This window comes from Nothobranchius furzeri, chromosome 2 (genome assembly GCF_043380555.1).
Source record: "Nothobranchius furzeri strain GRZ-AD chromosome 2, NfurGRZ-RIMD1, whole genome shotgun sequence".
NCBI lineage: Eukaryota > Metazoa > Chordata > Actinopteri > Cyprinodontiformes > Nothobranchiidae > Nothobranchius > Nothobranchius furzeri.
Genome location: NC_091742.1, coordinates 55609159 through 55629846, shown reverse-complemented (window position 1 = coordinate 55629846; position 20688 = coordinate 55609159). Strand labels below are relative to the sequence as shown.

General features: G+C 41.8%; 1 protein-coding gene across 3 annotated transcripts in view; it reads right to left on the bottom strand.

Moving 5' to 3' along the window:
• arap2 (ArfGAP with RhoGAP domain, ankyrin repeat and PH domain 2) overlaps nucleotides 1-20688 on the bottom strand; it is a 251081-nt gene that overhangs the window by 188115 nt on the left and 42278 nt on the right. For all 3 annotated transcript variants that reach the window (XM_070546657.1, XM_070546659.1, XM_070546667.1), the window contains exon 8: nucleotides 7459-7579. In XM_070546657.1, coding sequence (XP_070402758.1) covers nucleotides 7459-7579 — 121 coding nt within the window. The remainder of the gene's footprint in view (nucleotides 1-7458; nucleotides 7580-20688) is intronic.

The window sequence follows — 20688 nt, the reverse complement described above, 5'->3', positions numbered from 1 at the left end:
ATCTTTCCTCTCTTGAGCTGACAGTACCTGAAGGAAGAGGACACCTGCGGACCAAGTGGGGAATCAGCCGACAGCTGTGTGCAAACTCTCTCCGGTGGCCTTCAATTATTCACTCACTTCTTCTTCTTCTCCCCTTCACTTCTCTCTCTGTCCTTTTCATCTCCCTCTTTACCTCCATGTCTCCCCTCCACACACACACACACACACACACACACACACACACACACACACACACACACACACACACACACACACACACACACACACACACACACACACACACACACACACACACACACACACACACACACCGACTGCGCGTCTGCCTCTCCAGCATCATTCACTCCCGTTATTCTCCTTAATCCCCCTCCCTTTCCTCGTTGCTCCTATTCCTTCTTCTCCTACATCTCTTGGATGCCTTTAACTCTGACCATCGCTCCATCATTTTGCACCCCTCCCTTCTTTCTCCAACTCCATCAAGCCAGCAGCTCCTTAACTCCACTAACCTACTCTTTCTCTTTTCCTCGTGTCTCCTTTTTTGTGTGCTTCCCCAAAGATTGATGACTCTTCGGCGCGAGCGATGCAGGCCTGCTTAAAGATGCATGAGGTGATGAGGCCACTTTTTTTTCTATCCGCCTTTCTTTACCCCTCGCTCTTTCTTCATTTCTCCAGCTAAATCTTTACCACGAGAGCAGCCGCCACTTTCTGCAAAGAGGCTTCCTGCCTTTCCCGGAAGAGTCAGAGGCCATGGACAAATCAGACGGATCCAGCTCCTGTAGGACGACTGAGCGTGACGTCTGACGAGCAGCGAGCTGTGATAAACGAACCATAAACAGATAAAAAGAATGGCTGAAGGCCTTTGATATGACAACGCGGGATGCTTTGGGAATAAAATAATTTACCTGGCTAATATGTTAGCTTTATTTAAAATGGGGGTAAAAAAATCCCCTACAAGAGTTAGATGTTGTTGCTAACGCTCTTTCATGTGCACATTATGCTTCGAGTCCTCTTCATCAAACGAGCGGAGAACGCACTGCAACTTGAAACAGTTACACATTTACAACCAGGACAGCTGTGGTGACAGGAAGTGTAAAATATCTGGGCCAGCTGCCACAGTGTCAATTGCACAGGTACCTAGCATTAAAGATACTTGCTGGAGGCTTCATTCGCTTAGTGGGCAAGTATGAAAACTTAGTAGTCGAGTCCTTTCAACTGACAGACCAATGCTACGACTGTATTTGAGTCGGGAAAGGAAGAAAGCAGTAAGGATGACTTTTTTTAAAAATAATTTTATTTTTTGTCTTCATCAAATCTCCTTATTTTGTTGAGAAATTAAGACTTAAGATTAAGCCCTTCCTGCACGTACAGCTGGTTCATTGTCACTTTTTTGTTTCACGCAGACAGAGGCCTGATGTGAACAGCCAGCAGGCACAAAATTATACTTCGATTTCCTGTCTGATGAGTACATTTCAGACGGTTGTCTTTAACAGTGGTGGATGGTTTTGTATTCCAAAACAGAAAGGTTTGTTTTGAGAAACAGAAACTGGAGAATTAAAGTGAACTCATTTATTCTACCTGTAATCAATAAAGGGAAAATGGAATAAAACTGCTTTTGGGTGCTGAGACGTCTGTTCTCTTTGTAGACGGATTCATTTAATTTAAAACAGGTAAATGTTTAAAACATTAATACATTAACTGTTTCACTTTTTACCATCATCCTGACAAAATATTTTTATTAATGTTTGACTTAATTAGATTGTTTGATATTGTTGGAGTTGGTCGTGGACTAATTTCCGCAATTTGCATTAAAGTTTTTTGTTTCAAAACCGCATTTTATTAATGTTGTCATTAAACTGCTGCTGTTTGAGATAAACCATGAATCCCTCAGGTCATATCCACTGTATGGTAGAGTTTTCTTCCCCCCGATTTGTCAGTCAGCTGTGTACGATGACCAAAACAGAGGGTCATGAGAAATCCCATGCAAATATTTACCATGCTTATTGTGCGTGGTGCAATGCAAACTCTGACTGCTAGGTGGCAGCAGCTGTTGCTGACTTCGTTGTGATGGAAGGAGGAGATCTCATGATAACGCTGGATGTATTTTGAAAGCGTCTAGCCTGATTTTTTCCCCCAATTAAATTCAAAATGAAAAACGCAAAAATTGTCTGTCACTAAGCATCCCAATACATCGTATCGTCTCCCATGTATTGTAATATATATATATATATATATATATATATATATATATATATATATATATATATAATTTATTATTTTATTTATTTATTTTTGGTCATTTAAAAGGAAAATAAAGAAGAACACAGTAATACAGAATCTTGATTATAGTAACCAAAAAGGTGTAGGCTGAAGCCTAGCGTTTTATGCCTACCCTATTTACTCAATCACATTATTTCTCAAAAAAAAAAGAAAAAAAAAAAAGAAATGACAATAATAAGATAAAAGTAATGTAATAATAAAAATGAGAGTGAGATAAAAATAATAATTATGATAATAATAATTGAAATATGATGAGCATCAACAACCATAACTCAGCAAGAGGAAAAATACCCAAAACTAAAGACAGAACTATACAAAACTACCAGTAATCTTAATAAGTCAATGTATGATAATGATCAAAACAGAGATTTAAATACTATAACTTGTGCAAGAACATTACATTTTCACTCACATCTATCAGATACACTAGCTCACATACGGTCATAATGGTAGTATGACATCATCTTCTTGACGTACATTTTTTAAAATGATTTAACAGTTTTGCATTCCCTGATTCCAGTGTCCAAGTTATTCCATAATCTGACTCCTACTGTTGTGCAACTCTGACTTCTAACATTTGTTCTTACTTTCTCTCTTACAAATTGTCCTTCTCCCCTTAGTTCCTACTGAGTTTCTTTGACCTGGAATAGCTTCTGAATACAGTCTGGAAATATTTTATTTTGTACTTTATAGAGTACTTGTGCTGTCTGTCGTTTGACCAGATCAGTAAATTTAAATATTTTTAGTTTTATAAACAGGGGGTGTGTTGGTGCATGGTAATCAGAGTTGGTAATTACTCTTATTGCTCTTTTCTGTAGTAAAACTATGGGTTTTATGTTTTTGTTTATTTATTTGGCAGATGCTTTTATCCAAAGCGACTTACAATTTATAACCTATAGGGCATGTTGTGATCTGTGGGGGAAACCGGAGTACCCGGAGGAAACCCACGCATGTATGGGGAGAACACGCAACTCCACGCAGAAAGGCCGCAGCCGAGTTTCAAACCTGCGACGTTCATGCTGCGAGGTAACAGTGCTAACAACTGCGCCACCATGCAGCCAAGTTTTATGTGAGATTTGTAAGTGTTTCCCAAGATCTCCAGACAGTACATCAGATGAGAAAGTACTAATGATTGGTATAAGAGTAATAATGATTTTACATTTAGAATATGTTTAGATTTATTTAACACTGCAATAAGTTTAGACATCTTAATTTGAACATTTTCTATGTGCGGCTTCCAGCTCAGCCTTTGGTGTAATGTGACACCCAAGAATTTAATTTCACTTACACTTTCTATTTCTACGCCATTTATTATTAATTTAGGAAGATTGTTTTGATTTTGTTTTCCAAATATAATGTATTTAGTTTTACTTAGATTTAATGATAATTTGTTACTGTCAAACCAGGTCTTTAGTATTTTTAGTTCACTTCCAACCATATTCAATAGTTGTTCTATGTCTTTCCCTGTGACATACATATTGGTATCATCTGCAAAGAGAATGTAGTTCAATTGATTGGTTACTTTATTGATGTCATTATTGTAAAGTGTGAATAACTTGGGTGTCCTAACACTGAACCTTGAGGTACCCCACAGGACACTTGTTTTGTTGGTAATTTTACATTTTGGATTTCTGTGAATTGTTGTCTTCCTGTTAAGTAGCTTTTTAACCAGTTATTTGCTGTTCCTCTTATGCCAAATTTATATAATTTGGTTAGCAGGATATTGTGATCTATTGTATCAAAGGCTTTCTTAAGATCTAAATAAATTCCTATTGTATAATTTTTATCAATCGCTTTAGCTATTTCCTCTACCATGCTAATTGCTGCCATTGTCGTTGATCTTTTTGTTCTGAATCCATACTGATGCTCACTTAGTAGATTATTTTTTTCAGTGAAATCATCCAATCTGCTTACAAATATTTTCTCTGTTATTTTGGAGAACTGAGACAATAGAGAGATTGGCCTGTAGTTGGATGACTGTTTTTTATCACCTGATTTAAATATTTGTATAACTTTCACAATTTTCATTTTACTGGGGAAAATACCTGTTTTAAATAATTGATTACAAACGTATGCAAACGTGTTTGCAATACATTCTATTATGCTTTTTATTAATGACATGTCAAAACCCTCAGTGTCTTTTGATCTATTGTCTTTACATTTTTTTTACAGAGGAAATGACTTCTTTTTCATCAGTGTCCTTAATAAACATGGTATTTATACTAATAGTTATGTGTTCAGTAACATCAATTTCACCTATGGGTTTTCCTATCTTATTAGCTAGATTGGTCCCAATATTTACAAAATTATCATTTAGTGCGTTAGCAATTTCTCCATGTTTATTTATAGGAATTCCATTTTTACTGGCCAGAGCCTCAATTGGGCTTTTTTTTGCTATCGTTATTATTAATATTTTTTTATATTTTCCATGTTTCTTGGGTATTATTTTTGTTCAGTTGTAGTAATTAGTCATAGTATTCCTTTTTACTAGTTCTAATTATAGTTGTTAGTTTGTTTTTATATGATTTGTATCTGTTTTCTGCCTCTTTTGTTCTAGTTTTTATATGAATAGTTTATATAGTGTATTCTTCTTTTTACAGGCATTTTGTAGTCCCTTTGTCATCCATGGCTTATTATTTTGTTGTTGTTTTTGTTTTCTAATTGGACAGTTTTTATTGTAAAATTCAAGTATTATTGTTAAAAAGGTTTCAAATGCTTTACTTGGATCATGCTGTTTAATACTGCAATGTGTTCTGCTGTTCTGCACCGGGTCAGTTTGGGCTCTTCTATTTTTGTGTTATTTCCAGTATTTTTCAAGTTTTGTACGATGGCAAATACTGGAAGATGGTCACTAATATCGTTGATGAGTAACCCGCTACTTATTTTATTTTCTCTTTAATTTATGAATATATTGTCTATTAGTGTTGCTGTATTTACTGTTATTCTGGTTGGGTAGGTTCGCTGGAGTTTTTGACAGTTAAAATTGCGCCCACATTTTCAAAGTTAAACACGTCTCTTTTAAGAGCGGTACTTTCTGCATCCTGCTTCAGCCCTCTCCCCCCTCCCCCTGCGCAGTGGCCGCAAACTCACTGATGCGCCTGCAGCCTCTCAGAGTTCCTGCTGCTCTAAACATTAAAATAATTATTTCATTTTCTGTTCCTCACTTCTGATTACCTTCAATGGTGTCTGTTTGTTGCAACCACCAGGTACAAAAACTAACTTGTTTTTGTGTGACTATTTTTCTGTCCTGCCTGTTTATTATCTTCCTGCATCTCCTCTCAATCCTAAAGAAAAACTGCTACCTGGGTTCATACATATTCACCTTATGAGTTACCTTTGAATTGCAGTTCTAAAAGATCTACCGACCGCGAAAACAGCGGAGTGCTCGCCGGCCACACCAGTGAGGTGCATCACCGGAGGACAAAACAGGTGATGCGCCCCGCTCCACAGCAGCGAAAAGCATCAGGCACAAATAAAAGACAGAAAACATAAAAGGAAATGAGCCGACATGAACGATTGCGTGTTAAATTTGTTATTGAGGTGGTGACACCTGATTTGATAATGTTACTGTGGCCGTGCTCAGGACGCAGATGTCTGGAGCATGTCAACAATCAGAGCTCTGCATGCGCAAGCTGGTTAAGGTTAGGATGGGGTTGAGGGGAAGGTTAAATTGCAAGAGGGTAAAGGTCACAATTCAGTCAAATGTCCATTTTACCGCGGGCATCAGATACCAACGCTCTGGCACAGCGCACCGCCTCCCAACACGCAGGGGCTCGTCACCTACTGTCTTTTTCGAGGACTGCATCTTGTCGGTCATTATCACGTGACAGCGACTAGTCTATGAAAGGCATAAAATGTCACTACAGAGCAGTGAATATATATATATATATATATATATATATATATATATATATATATATATATATATATATATATATATATATTGGTTAGGTCATTTTTGACATCCACTTTTCAATGTAAATCTACAAGATGTCTAACCTGAGACACAGATCCTCGATAAGTGAATGAGCGGTTCGACATGAGCTGCCTAATAAAGCACCATCAAGCAGGTAGGGGGTTGATCGCTCAATGCGAGGAGCGGAAAGTGTCTCTTTCCTCTTTCATTACAGACAAAGCTTCCACCTGTGAGATGATAAGCCCAGGCAACTTTTTATCTGTTTGTCTTGCTGAGGGATAGACAGGAAGCAGTGATGAGATTATTACAGAGACTTTAGTTTGTCTTTACATACATCCAGGTTCACTTTATGACTGGATTTCAAGCAAGGAAACAGAATCTGTGCAGCCACTCTTTGTTTCAGCTTAACATAACTGCTTTATATTTATGATATTCATGTTCAATATCCTGGGAAAAAATAGCTTTTGGGGATGAGTGCTAAAGTTTTAAACCACCACTTTATACTTTATATTTTCTTCAACATATTGACCATTTGCTTGTCCATTTAAAATCATTACAAAAAAGTCTAGATTAAGGGAAGCAAAGTAGAGAGAAAATAGCGAATACCAAATATGATGTTTAAAATAATGAGTGATTACAGATTAAACAACTGGCATACAGGAATTCTGTTTATTGGTAATGTAAAGATTCACACAGGTACATTTGTTATTTTAGGAATCCAGGCTAAGCTGATTGTACAGTTGTCTAGGTGACAGTTTCTCCCCATGAAAGTGTATTTGTAAGCTAAAATTCCAGAGTTATTTGCCTGCTACTATTAGCCTTACCACTCCCCTGTACTTAATGCAGAGGCCTAAAATTGTCATTGATCTCCTCAGACGCTCTTTGAAAGGCAGAAACTCTTCCAGAAGCACAGAATAATTTCTCTGCACAGTGATAAGAATCTGAGTCATGTAAAACCCTCTAATAACACTTAAGAGCAGCAAGAGAAAGAAACTTCAGAAAAGAAAGGAGAATAAAGTGTAGGGGGGGCAAAATAAGAGAGAAACACAGAAGATTGCTACAAAGGCATTTAGAAAAGTGAGGCGACACTAGGACAGACTGGGAATGGACAAAAAGAGAGGCAGAAAAAAAACAAAGGCAGGCAGTGAATCAGGCGGTCAGAGTGACAGAGGCAGACTGACAAGCAGCCAGAACAGATCGAGTCACTGATAGATGACGGCAAAATGTCAGGAGAAAAAAATGAGAAGAGGATGCACTTGTTGTACCTTCTTTTTCAGCTCGAAATACGAACGTTCGAAGGGAAGTGACAACCTCAAACTTGTTGTCTCCGAGTCCTCGGACCTGTCTGATGGCGCTGGCCAGGACCATCCCTTTAGAGTACATCTCCTAAACACAAACATATGAAGGTTTGCTGTAAAACACACAACATAATCCAAACATGATGACATTTCCCAGTAATAATTCTTTTTGCATCAACGAATGTGTAACTCTGACTTGTGCATTACTGTCAAATATGTTCGGGTTTGTCCTCGTGAAAACAGAACTGTATCCCATCAATGTAGCATCACATTCATTTACACAAATAAATACTTCTTTCTTTCAGGCAGCAACTTTGAAAAAAGGCAAAAGGAAGAGTCTCAAACAAGAAGAATCAAAGCGGCATTGCTGCTGGAATGAACAAAGAGAAAAGAAAACCCACGCCGTGACGCCTTGAGAGTGGGCAAGCCGAGTCCAATCAGCATCCAGGGTGACTTTTCACCTCAGAATCCAAACTTCAAAACTGGGAGATTTGAAACAGGAAGAAACAATTCCAAAAGTGAAACGCAGCCCGCTATAGAAGCCCAACCAAAGTACCAGAATAACACCCAAGGAGTTGTTATTTTAGTGTAAAAAGAAACACGATGAAAGAAAACAAACTTCACAGATATTTATGAAAAAAATAAGAAGAGATCTGTACCACATTTCTGGGCTTCGGAGCGTAGAACAGGACGCACTCAGGTAAACTGGGATTTTTTGTTTTTATTATCTCTGTGTTTTAGCTCCTCTGAAAGCATCAAAACAAGGAGGAGGATGCACTGGAGGCTTTGTGACCCTCTTTACATTCTCCCTTGATAATGGCAATTAAAGTACTGGGTCACCGTGAAGAAGGGGAAGAAATTAAACCGAAGTAGGATCACTACAAAAGCAAGGACAGATTGGTACCACCCTCACATCGGTATTCGAACCTTATGAGGTAAAAATCCTTTAAGTACACCTTGCTAGAACTGGGTTGGACCCATTTTTGCTTTGGAACTACATTAATCCTTCATGTCAGATTCAACATGGTGTTGGAAACGTTCCTCAGAGGTTCTGCTCCATGTTGACATGACAGCATCATAGAGCTGTACCTATATGAAGGTCCCATTCCACCAAATCCCAAAGGTTTAGGACTGGATTTAATCCATCTGCATCAAGGTTCTACTCCAGTGGTTCCCAAACTTTTTTCTTGAGGACCTTGTTGTCGTTGTCCAATACAAACCAAGAACGGCCAAACCTCAACTGCTACCTCCAAACGCACGATAAACTGATTATTTACAAACCTTATACAAACATACATAGATATAACTCTGATGCAGAGTTTTGATCATACTATTGGATGTGTTATTGGGACAATCTTGTGGGAACCCCATTCCAGTGGTCATGGACCCCAGGTTGGGAATCACTGATCTAGGGTTATGTCACCTTTGACATTAACAAGATGGTTTCATACACACAGCTGCTGGTAACTGGATATTTTATTTTTTAGGACCATTCTCTTTAAACCATCGGTGGTCCTAGGAGAAAACCTAACCCTAACCCTAACCAATAAACCCAAACCTCACCTCACCAGTTCTAGCAAAACCATTACCCCTTACTTCCATCTAGGGGCGGCTGGTCCATAGGGGGCGATAGGGGTGACGTCCTCCCAAGAAAAAAGGAGCTTTTTTTTTTTTCATGTGCTCCTCATCATTGCTGTTCAGGTCCACCATTGTGGTTTGCTTGTCTGTGTTGTCCAACCAGTTTGAGCCCTCCCTGCTGGGAGTTCCACCCTTATGGGGTGATGGGGGCGATCAGTATTGCCCTCATTGAAATTAATGTAAATGCTTTCCCCCAACTTCCCGGAGCAACAACGAAGCTTCTAGGGGCTGCTGGGACGTCTCCCTATATGCCTACGCCACACGTTATACCCCAATACAGGTAACGTTAAGGGCACGCACAGAGCGGCAAACCATTTCCATCATGGCGAGCTGCCGGAGCAACACTGTTGTCTCTTTGAAAGAGTTTCCATTTATTCGTCATACCAACGCGAAAAAAATTGCAACGAAACTGTTAGGACCAAATCTCAACATCAAACAAGCAGCAGTTAAAGGCAGGAAATCCTATAATCGAGGATTTTCGAGAAGGTGGTATGACCAGACCAGCTGGCTCATGGGCTGTGAGACAGCAGGGTCGCTGTTCTGCTTCCCATGCCTGCTGTTCAACCCAGATTACGCCACGGTGGCCCACAGCTCGTGGACGACCACAGGAGTCACCGACATGCACCATCTGGCTGAGAAGGTGAAGAGACACGAAGCGTCAAAAATCCACATGGACAGCTGCTTTAAGTTTTCTAGGTTCAGACGAGTTAATATCACCGAGGAGCTAGACAGCAGCTACTGCCTGGCAGTCCGCCGCCATAACGAGGAGGTGAGCAGGAACCGACATCTCCTTAATCGCCTCATAGACTGTGTCAAATTTTGTGGCGTGTTCGAGTTAGCCTCGCGGGGAAAAGATGAAAGGCTCAAAAAACGCAGGCATTTTTCGGGGATTAGTGGACTTGGTGTGGTGCCTTTGGATGAGGTGTTTAAGGAGCACCTGAAAAAAACGACTGTTTTCAAGGGCACATCAAAAACTGTTCAGAATGAGCTGCTGGACAGCATGCTGGCGGTCGTCAGGAAGCGCATTACTGAGGACGTCATGGCAGCTAGATTTGTTGCCATCCAAGCTGATAAGACCACTGATGTGTCAACACAGACACAGAGCTCGTGGTTGTGGTTAGATACATCGACGCACAGCATGCAGTGCAGGAGCGCTTTTTTGAGTTTCTCCCTGTTGTGGATTCGACGGCCAACTCGATCGCCAGTGTGCTTTTGGACAGACTGATCACCCTCTTTCCTGATGCTCACAAGGAGAAGGTCATCGCCCAGGCTTATGATGGAGCCAGTGTGATGAGAGGTGGGCAGGCCGGGGTCCAGCAAAAGGTGCGCGAGCATTTCCAAAATGCTCATCATGTGCACTGCTATGCAGATCAGCTCAGTCTGATTATGCAGCAAGCAAACTCAACCATCCCTGCCGTGAATTTTTTTTTTCTGGTCTGAGTGGTACTGCCAGCTGTTTTGTCCGCTCGCCCAAACGGACCAGCATTCTGGATGAGGTGGTCGCTAGAAGGATGCCCAGAGCTCCAGCCACAAGATGGAGCTTTAACAGCAGAACTGTCAACACTGTGCATGGGCACCTGGAAGACCTCATTCAGCGTTTTGAAACTATCAACTCATCTGGTTCTTTTGACGGCAACACAATGAGAAAGGCATGTGGGTTTCTCAGGATGCTGCAGGACGAGGATTTCCAGTTTTTTAGGGTTCCAAGCCCAAAGGGCATTGGAACCCTATTGTTTTTCTTTGGGGTTTTTTTTTTTTTGTAGCTGTTTAGTAAAATGATGCCTCACGTGGACATCCTGTACAAGAAACTGCAGAAGAAGGACATCTATGCAGTCTTCATCAAGCACACCCTCCAGATCTTCATGAGCAGTGTTGAGGCAATTAGATAAAATTATTATTGTTATTTGACATGTGTATTGTTCAAAAGCAAGGTGTGGTGTGTGGACTACAAAAAAGGTAAGAAGTGATCCAACCTAAATCAATACTATGAATTTGTTCTATTAATAATTTAACTTAGACAAACTCAGTTCAATTTCTTGTAACCTATTTACGCAATTAATTGAAGTTGGATCACCGATTCCCTTTTACAATGTGAGGCAAGTGAATGGAAACCACAGACTGACCTTTGTACTCGACCTTTAGCCGATCGACAGGTGCACCCCTAGTTGTCTACAAACTGAGCTTTCTACCTTTAAGAGCTGGTAAAATTTTACTTAGGGGTGGAATAGCCCTTTAAGCTAACCAGAATTATAACCAAAGCACAAAATAATCAGCATTTTATCTGCCAGACAACCATGTGACATTTACAAAACACTTCAAAGTTATATTATAAGCAAACTTTCCATGTCACTGTTTCACACTCAAGTCAGAGAAATGTTATTTTTGATGCATAAAACTTCTTAGTGTTGTCATGTTCTTATGTCTAATTTTTTGTTTGCTCTGACATTTGGATTTACTGACAGGCATTGTTGGTCTTCCCTCAGGCAGTCATCTCAACAGCAGCGGCAGGAGGCCACAGAACCCACCACCAGAAGGAGAAAAGCCTTGGGAGAGGACAAGAAGCAGAGGCTGTGGGAGAAGACCTGCAACACCATCCTGACTCACATCAGAGAGAGGTTCTCCTTCACCAACCACCTGATCAGTGCCACACTGCTACAAGCAGCAATGTTTGAGCAGCACTGCCACACATTTCCCGCGGGTGCTCTGAATGCCACGGTGGAGGCATACCCCATGCTCAACAAGAACAAACTGAAGACAGAACTATCTCTGGTCTATGAGAACCCTGAGTTCAGGAGCTGTTGCGGTGCGCTGGCGTTGTTTCAGCTTCTCATGAGATACAACCTCCAGGACACGTTTTCTGTCGCCGCTTTGATGAACATCCTCATCACAACCCCAATGACGACAGCTGAGGCGGAGAGGTGCTTCTCAACTCTCAAAAGAATGAAGACATTTCTGAGTAATTCAATGGGCCAGGAACGCCTTAATGCGCTGGCCGTGCTGTCCACAGAGAGGGAGCTAGTCTGGTCCATGCCTGACTTCAATGAGAAGGTCATCGATCACTTTGCTGCTTTGAAAGTCAGACGAGCAAAGTTCGATTACAAATGAACAGGTTCCTTATCTTTGCTTGTGGCATAAACTACTCACTGTGAAACTTTTATTTCTTTTACTCAAAATGCAACAAACCAGATTGTGAAAACTTAAATGACTGATGAAACATTTCACAAAACCCTATTTTCTTTCATAAAAATGTACAGATAGCTGATTTATTGCTGATTGTTTTTTGTGTTCCACTTGTTCATTGATCATATATTTTATACTTACAAGTCTGTATTCATGATAAATTGTATATTAGTTTTCACATTTGATCCAACTATGACTACTGCATCACAGCATTTAACACACGTATGGTAATACTTTCTGATTTACTTACTTTACTGTAATATTTGAGTATTCACTTGCTGAAGGGTCAAAATAATCACCTTGCTTAGAAAGACTATAGGCTGACTTAGACAATAGGTTTGTAGAGCCGTATGAGGAAATGAAAATTTGGTTAAACAGGTAGACTTTGTCGTCATGTATCGCCCCCTCTGAGATTTTTCTCAGGAGCCGCCACTGCTTCCATCCCAACTCTAACCCTAATTCTCCCTCTAAACCCCATCCACATCAACCGGTTTTCCTTTCTTGACCGCTTTACCTGCAAATTTATCCTGGAAAAACATTTGAATCATGGGAAGCTTAGGCCCTTTTGGCCCGGCATGGGATAATCTTAAGCCACAACAGTAAATAATCTTAAAAGCTATTGGCTATGGCGATCCAGAAGTGGCATGTGACAACTAATGCATTCACTTTAGCTTACCTGTCAAACTTGATGGGCCAACTGACTGGACCATCGAGACTGATTAACCAAGCACAACCCAGTTGAACAGGGGTATTCAATTCCAGTCCTGGAGGGCCAATCTCCAGTATGTTTTTGTGGTTTCTCTGCTCCAACACACTTGATTCAGTGGTTGAATCTCCTGTGCAGCAGCTCATCAGGCTCTGCAGAAGCCTGTTAGTCACCTGCTGATTGAAATCAGGTGTGTTGAACCAGGGTTAAAACTAAAAGTTGCTGGAAACTGGCCCTCCAGACCCAGGCCTAGTCCACACGTAGCCGGGTTTTTTTTTTAAACGAATATCCGCCCCTCCAAAAACTTGCATCCACACCACCTCGTTTAAAAAAAAAAACTCTGTCCACACGTACCCGGATAAATACGTTGTTAAGGACATGCCAGACCTGCAGGCGGCAGTACTTCCCCCGTTCTTAACCTCGTCCTTCGTCTGTGATCTTCCGCAAGGAGCAGTAATTCCGCTTGCAAAAACAAACAAGCAAAAAGCGCTTGGACAACTGATAAAGCGAGCGCAGCTCTGAGGGCTTCCATGCTGTCGGCTAGTGTAAACACAGGTCGCACACGTGATGTCGCATTTTTTTGTCGCGGAAAGTGACGTTGCGGACCTTAAAACTCCGGTTTTGTCTGTCCACACGCAGACACCCAAAACGGAGAAAACGCAGATCTTCACTTTGGCCGGAGTTTTTAAAAAGATCCGTTTTTGTGTGAAAAAACTCCGTTTTCGTGTGCATGACAGGCCAAAACGTAGAAAAATATCTAAGTTTTGGCAGATCCCCGGTTACGTGTGGACAGGGCCCCAGAATCGTTAACCCCTGCAGTAGAAGTTTCTGAATTACAGAGACCAGCATTGCTGTTGCCAGAAACCATGCCATGGTCAAAGCCACTGGAATGATCTTCACCAAGTCCTCGAGACTACATCTAGATGCCAGAATACATTGAGTTGCCGCCAGGCGAGTGTGTGACTGTCTTTTGTGGAGGAAACAAATGCAAAAAGAAAACTACATTCTTGGGTTCGGTACATTTCTTCAGAGTCATGAAAATCACTTGGTTATTTGAAAAAAAAAAGGTCATAGCAGGCATTGCATTATTCATGCTTATAATGTCATTATCATTGCAAAATAAGAAAAAAATCCACAAAGCTCATTCTCCCTGTCGCTCTTCAGCAGTATTGACCTGAATTTTGATTCTCTGTAGAAAGGAGAAAAAAAAGAAGAAAGATGTGTGTTGATTGTCATGCACAGCGCTGCATGTTTGCTCCACTGTCCTATCCCGGGGTCAGGAGAGCACAAAGTAAAGCAAAGAGACGATGAATGAAGGAGGAAAAAGGTGGTGAACTCCCGACCTTCTCTCGCCGTTCTTAATTAAGTCGATGACCTTAATGTCCACACAAAAAAAAAGCCCATTTCTAGAGACCGTATGGCCAAAAATACACCAGCCGGCACAGTAGCGTAGGGGGAGTGAGGGTAGCCACGGAGGGATAGAAACATGGATGGAAGGAGCTTGAAATGGGAAGAAAAAAAGAGAAATTAGGTTTGTGTGAAAAGGCCAAGGAGAGAAGTAAGAGCAAGAAAATGGAAAAAGATAAAAACAGAAGGGAGCACAGTGATCTAAAAGTGGTTCAGAGAGGGAGGACAGGGGGGGAAAGCAGAGGAGGCTTGTGGGAAAGAGAGACATCATGTAGAAATGAAGATGCCTAAAAGGGTCAGGTAGGGGTCCTCCTCATATTAAAGCAGGATGTTAACAATGGCGAGAAGTGGCTCAACCTAATTATAGACAGGCAGCCTCCTCTCCCCGGGAGTTTCACCGCCGATGCTCACACACACACACACACACACACACACACACTCCCCTCTTCCTCCCTCTAAATTTAGATGGAAGTTAAAGGAAGGTGAAGGGAGGAGAAACGTGTGTGTGGATGAATTATCTCTGTGGCTGTGCTCTGATAATTACCATGTTCCCCCAGTATGGGTTAACGGTAATTAATTGTTTTAATTCTAGTTTTGGGGTCATGAAGGAGAGAGTTGTTTAACTGCGTGTTGTTGCATCTGTAAATACTCCCGACGGCGGAGTCGGTGGATGAAAAGGAGGTGGTCGGAGGTGGAGTATTGCCGAACGGAGGATCCCGACGTGGCAGCTGTCCACTCGTACGTCATGTTTATGGACTAATCTCAAGAGGGCAGCCTGCCAAGGAGGCAATGAGGCCTAACTCTCTGTCTTTCTCTCTGTCTTCTCTCACACACCTCCCACTACACTTCCCTCCTTCCAGCTCAAATCCCACTGTCGCGTCGCAGGTCGGTGTCACCTCTTGCTTAAACCAAGTGCCTCGTCCTGCAAGGATAACTTTGTCTCTTTTCTTTAAAGAAAAAAACAAACTAGTAAACTTCGGCAAACAATTAAAGCAAAGCAATGGAGCTAAAGCCTACAATAATAGAGGCACCGTGAGGAGAAAACAGGGAGGAGAGTAGCAACTAAACAAGAGAGAAGAGGTAAAAGGAGGGGGGGTGTTCGAATGTCAGCATGAAGTTTCAACCGTAGTGAGTCAGAGGCAGATTTAAGGTGGAGGTATGAGGACATCATCTGGTTGTAGCTAGAAACTGCAGCTTTGAGGGTGAAATGCTTGTTGACAGCAGAACATCAGTATCAAGTGAGATGAATTTTAAAGACAGTGATAGATGAGGTGTTGGAGGCTTAAAAAGATTTGTCGTTTGCCGAGCTCCAGCCCTGTCAGTTGTGTGTTCTGTCTGAAGACTGACAGTCTCATTATTAACAAATTAAAAGAAAAAGAGCTGGACTGCTCATTGTCAAAGCTCACAGGAAGTTAGTCCAAACCCAGTCCTGGTTTTGCTTCTGGCTGCTCTCCAAGCTTTATGCTTAAGGTAAAGGCGAGTCATTGATTTCTTTTTGCTTTTTGTTCTTTGGGGACACGAACACTAGCTATAAGCAGTTAAAACTGACTCCCCCGACGCTGGCCAACACCATTCGCTCAGTAGCAATCCACTGGGGTTGTGCTCCCATCCGTCAATATGCATTTTTCATTTCATTCCCGTTGCCGTGTCTGGCGTCTACAGCAGTGAAAATAAATATTCTCCAGTGGCACCGGCGAGTCACTAACTTTGTCTGACATGTGAAGCTGGGCGAGAGGTGCGCGGTGAGCTCCTGGAGCCCGCTGCCTGCTGAGATGAAACTAAACGGGCCAGAGAAGTGAAAGCGAATCAAAAGAGTTATTTTGTGGATCATGAAACCAAAACACGGAGCTGATGGGTGATATGAACACTACAGATGCAGGGGGGAGAAACCTGCACAGTCCGGTGATCTGTCTGTGTGCGTTCACAGTCACCTCCTACACACCACATATGTTACTGCCCATTTAAACCAACACATATGCTATAGTACTGGAAACTGCAGTAAATATAAACGACAACAAATGCACACTGTTTTTTTTTTCTCTTCTATCATCTCAACTATCTAAACTAGTCCTATAGTGGTTATGATGCAAAATCACATGGGCATCGGGGGCAGTTCCACTGGACTGGCAGACCCGGGTGGTGGTCCCCTTGTTTAAGAATGGCGACCGCAGGACGTGTTCAAACTACAGGGGATCAGACTCTTGAGCCTTCCTGGTAAGGCCTATTCAGGGGTTCTGGAGAGGAGGGTCCGTCGGATTGTTGAACCTCAGATTCAGGAGGAGCAATGTGGTTTTCGTCCTGACCGTGGAACACTGAACCAGCTCTACACCCTTAAGCTGGGCGGACACTGTGCGACGTTTTCACTCGTAGCACTCAGCTTCAGCTCAAACTGTACGACTTCCTCGCAGGGCAGATATCACGAGTCATGTGCTCACACTGCACGACCCAGTTCTCGGATGCGACCTGACTACTCACACTGTACGTCTGGTAGCAACACGTTGGACCTAAAAATACGCTAAAAATAGCAGTTTTTACACAACACGTCAGACTTTTTTGTCTTGTTTTGCCTGTTGTCCTTCGGGAGTGCTGCAGGAGGACACACGGGGATTTATGGGGGTTGGATGAGGAAAACGAAATAAAGAAAGTAAATCTGTGTTTTGTGATCAGTTTAATTTGACATGAACACAACAAACACGCTTTCTTGACAATCTTTGTGAGTAAAAAAACGTGTAGAAACAAAAATGAACAACGTGTGTTATTAGGGAAATAGTGGGCGAGCGGTGTTGCGCCGTGAGCGGTTCTGATACTTTTTGGGTCGCAGCTGCTCGCAGCACCGCTTCAACAATGCGATACCTTCACGAGGGACGAGCAAAATATCAAACACTCCTGAAGTCCGTGCGAGCTCACAATTGCTGATCGGTAGCTGGTCATGTGGTGTTAATCGCCTCTCGTAACCCCCTGTACACTACACGACGCTCGGCGCAAAACTCGCCCCGATCTTGTGGATTCTCACACGAGTGGAAAATCGGCTCAAAAAAGTGAAAAAGTCGGACAGTGTACACCCGGCTTTAGGGGGATCATGGAGGGTGCGTGGGAGTTCACCCAACCAGTCGACATGTGCTTTGTAAATTTGGAGAAGGCATTCGACCGCGTCCCTCAGGGGGCCCTGTGGGGGGGTACTCCGGGAGTATGGGGTACCAGGCCCTCTGATTCGGGCTGTTAGGTCCCTGTATGACCGGGGTCAGAGCTTGGTCCGCATTGCCGGCAGTAAGTCGGGCTTGTTTAAGGTGAGGGTTGGACTCAGCCAAGGCAGCCCTTTGTCACCGATTCTGTTCATAACCTTTATGGACAGAATTTCTAGGTGCAGCCAAGGTGTGGAAGGCATCCGTTTTGGTGGCCTGAGGATCAGGTCTCTGCTTTTTGCAGATAATGTGGTCCTGTTGGCTTCATCAGAACGTGATCTTCAGCTTTCACTGGAGTGGTTCACAGCCGGAAAAGGGTAGAATGCCGTCTTTGGGTCAGGGATGAGGTCCTGCCCCAAGTGGAGGAGTTTAAGTATCTCGGGGTCTTGTTCACGAGTGAGGGAAAGCTGGAGCGTGAGATCGATAGATGGATTGGTGCTGCATCTGCAATGATGCGGGCGTTGTACCGGTCTGTCGTGGTGAAGAGAGAGCTGAGCCAGAAGGCAAAGCTCTCGATTTACATTCCTACCCTCACCTATGGTTACAAGCTTTGGGTAGTGACTGAAACAATGAGATTGTGGATACAAGCGGCTGAAATAAGTTTTCTCCGCAGGGTGGCTGGGCTCTCCCTTAGAGATAGGGTGAGAAGCTCAGTCATTCGGGAGGGTCTCGGAGTAGACCTGCTGCTCCTCCACATTGAAAAGAGCCAGTTGAGGTGGCTCGGGCAGAATGCCTCCCTGGTGAAGTTTTCCAGGCATGTCCAACTGGGAGAAGACCTAAAGGAAGACTCGGGACACGCAGGAGGGACTATGTCTTTCAGCTGACCAGAGAATCCTGAAGAAGCTGGCCCAAGTGGCTGAGGAGAGGGAAGTCTGGGCCTATCTGCTTAGGCTGCTGACCCCATGACCCAAATTCGGATAAGCGGAAGAGAATTAACAAATTCAAGTTGATACTATTTTGTGGGTGCAAAGTTATGCTAATGCTGTATACTATTTGTAATTTTAAAATCAACAAAAACTACAAATATAAATTAGTATCAGTCATGTCTTGGGATAATAACCAGTCAGACATACATTAGCGTTAGCTGTTAGCAACATGTACAACCCAACACATTAATGTGGACAAAGTTTTTAAGTTTTTTTTTAATAATTTTGAACATAAAAAGACCACAAAAGCTCCTTAAAATCTGAACAATTTAAACCTGAAGCTGTGTAGAAAACAACAAGATAATGATTCAGGTTAGGGTATGAAGTATGGTCCTTTTGGATGTACACACTTGTATAGCACCTTTCTGAGTCAAAGGTCATTTATCCATTCACACACACACACACACACACACACACACACACACACACACACACACACACACACACACACACACACACACAGATGATCATGAGCTACATTTGCTTCTATAAAACATAGAAAATCAAAATCAAGCAGCTCATGTGACCCTGTTGACTGGCAGATAAAGACGAGAGGAAAGGTTTAGGATATTTTACTGACCTGTCATGAATGTTTGAAATATTTTATTTGTCTTGATCTGCTACTGTCTCTGATGCTTTGCAGTAAAAATAACCATTGGTGTTAATGTGGTTGGTTTGTGGTGCGTTTGGAACTACTCGGCGACAGGCTGCTAATGCAGCTGTTGACACCTCCACGTGTTGAAGATTACCTGGAAGGAAAACGGTCTACGACTTCCGAGGACATTTTTGTTTTATGTTAAAACGGACGTTTGCATTCATTTCCAAACCTCACTGTTGTAAAGAAAGTTTTTTAGTGTGTACATAATGGTTTGTGGAACGTTGAGACCTAATGATGCAATCGCTGGTATTAAACTTTGACATATTTGGAGTATTTGTTGGTTATGTAGTCACAAGTCTAAAAGTGGCCTCAGTTATTTTTATCACTCTTAAAAATTTCATCACTACAATGAATGCAAAGTTATAAGATTACCAGAATAATAAAAATAATACAAAAGATAAAACCATGTAGAATTAGGATGAACTACCAACATAAAACAAAATGACTTAGTTTATTGGAGTTAATCAAATTTCTTAATTTAACTGCTCATTTTTAAAATCCCTTCATTTATTTGATTTAACCCCTGATTTCTAATGTTTTTTTTTTTTCATTTACTTTTCACAATATAAATGAAAAGTATTTATTTGGGTGTCTATTTTACTTAAAGTTGTGATTCAATGTACAAATAAAACATTTTTAATGATTATTTCTGATTAAAATAGGTCACTAAGTTTTTCATGCAGGCCGAACATGAAAATAGTCTCCTACCCCAATCTCCTGCACTAGCTTCTGAGAGAAAATAGATGGTGAAACTAAGATTTGAAAATCCTGACAGATCTTTGTCCCACTGTCACTTAACATTCATGGACTCACCCATCTTTACTCATGACGGGGAGGGCTGTTGTTGGTTAAGCGTTCAGGAAACAGCAGAGAATGTCTCGGCTAGTAGAAGCTAACTGTTAGCATTAGCAACTCCACCACACGGCAGAACTCCTTCAGGCTTGTGTTTATTTGTGGAGATAAAACATTGACCTTGCAGAACAAAAGGGGTCAGTGGTAGAACCATGTTGCTGTTAGCCAATCAGAGGTGAGATGTCCAAATATCAGGAAGTAAGACTCCCAAATCCTGCTGTCTGAAGCCCTCCTCTGATCTGGCAGTCTTTTAGATCATGAAACGGGTCCACCAGGGCTTTTGTACCCACAGAACGACTTACAAGGCATTCATTCCTACTAGAGACCACTGCAAATGTATTAATTAAACTAGGAGAAACACACAATTCCTTGTACTTTTCATATTTAGGATAATAACCCAAACTTCTCATACATAGAAAGAGCAGAACAGTGAAGCTCGTTTTTCATTAAGTTGATATCAATCAAATCAAAGATACTTTATTAATCCCAGAGGGAAATTAGAGTTTCAGTACACATATGTTAGAGAGGAACCAAGACACATTTGCCACTAGTGTATTAAGCAACCAAAGAGTAGTTTTATACCTGTGTTTTCCTTCAGCAGTGTGTAATAACAAAGACTAGCTCAACACATGGCTCATACTGAGTCTA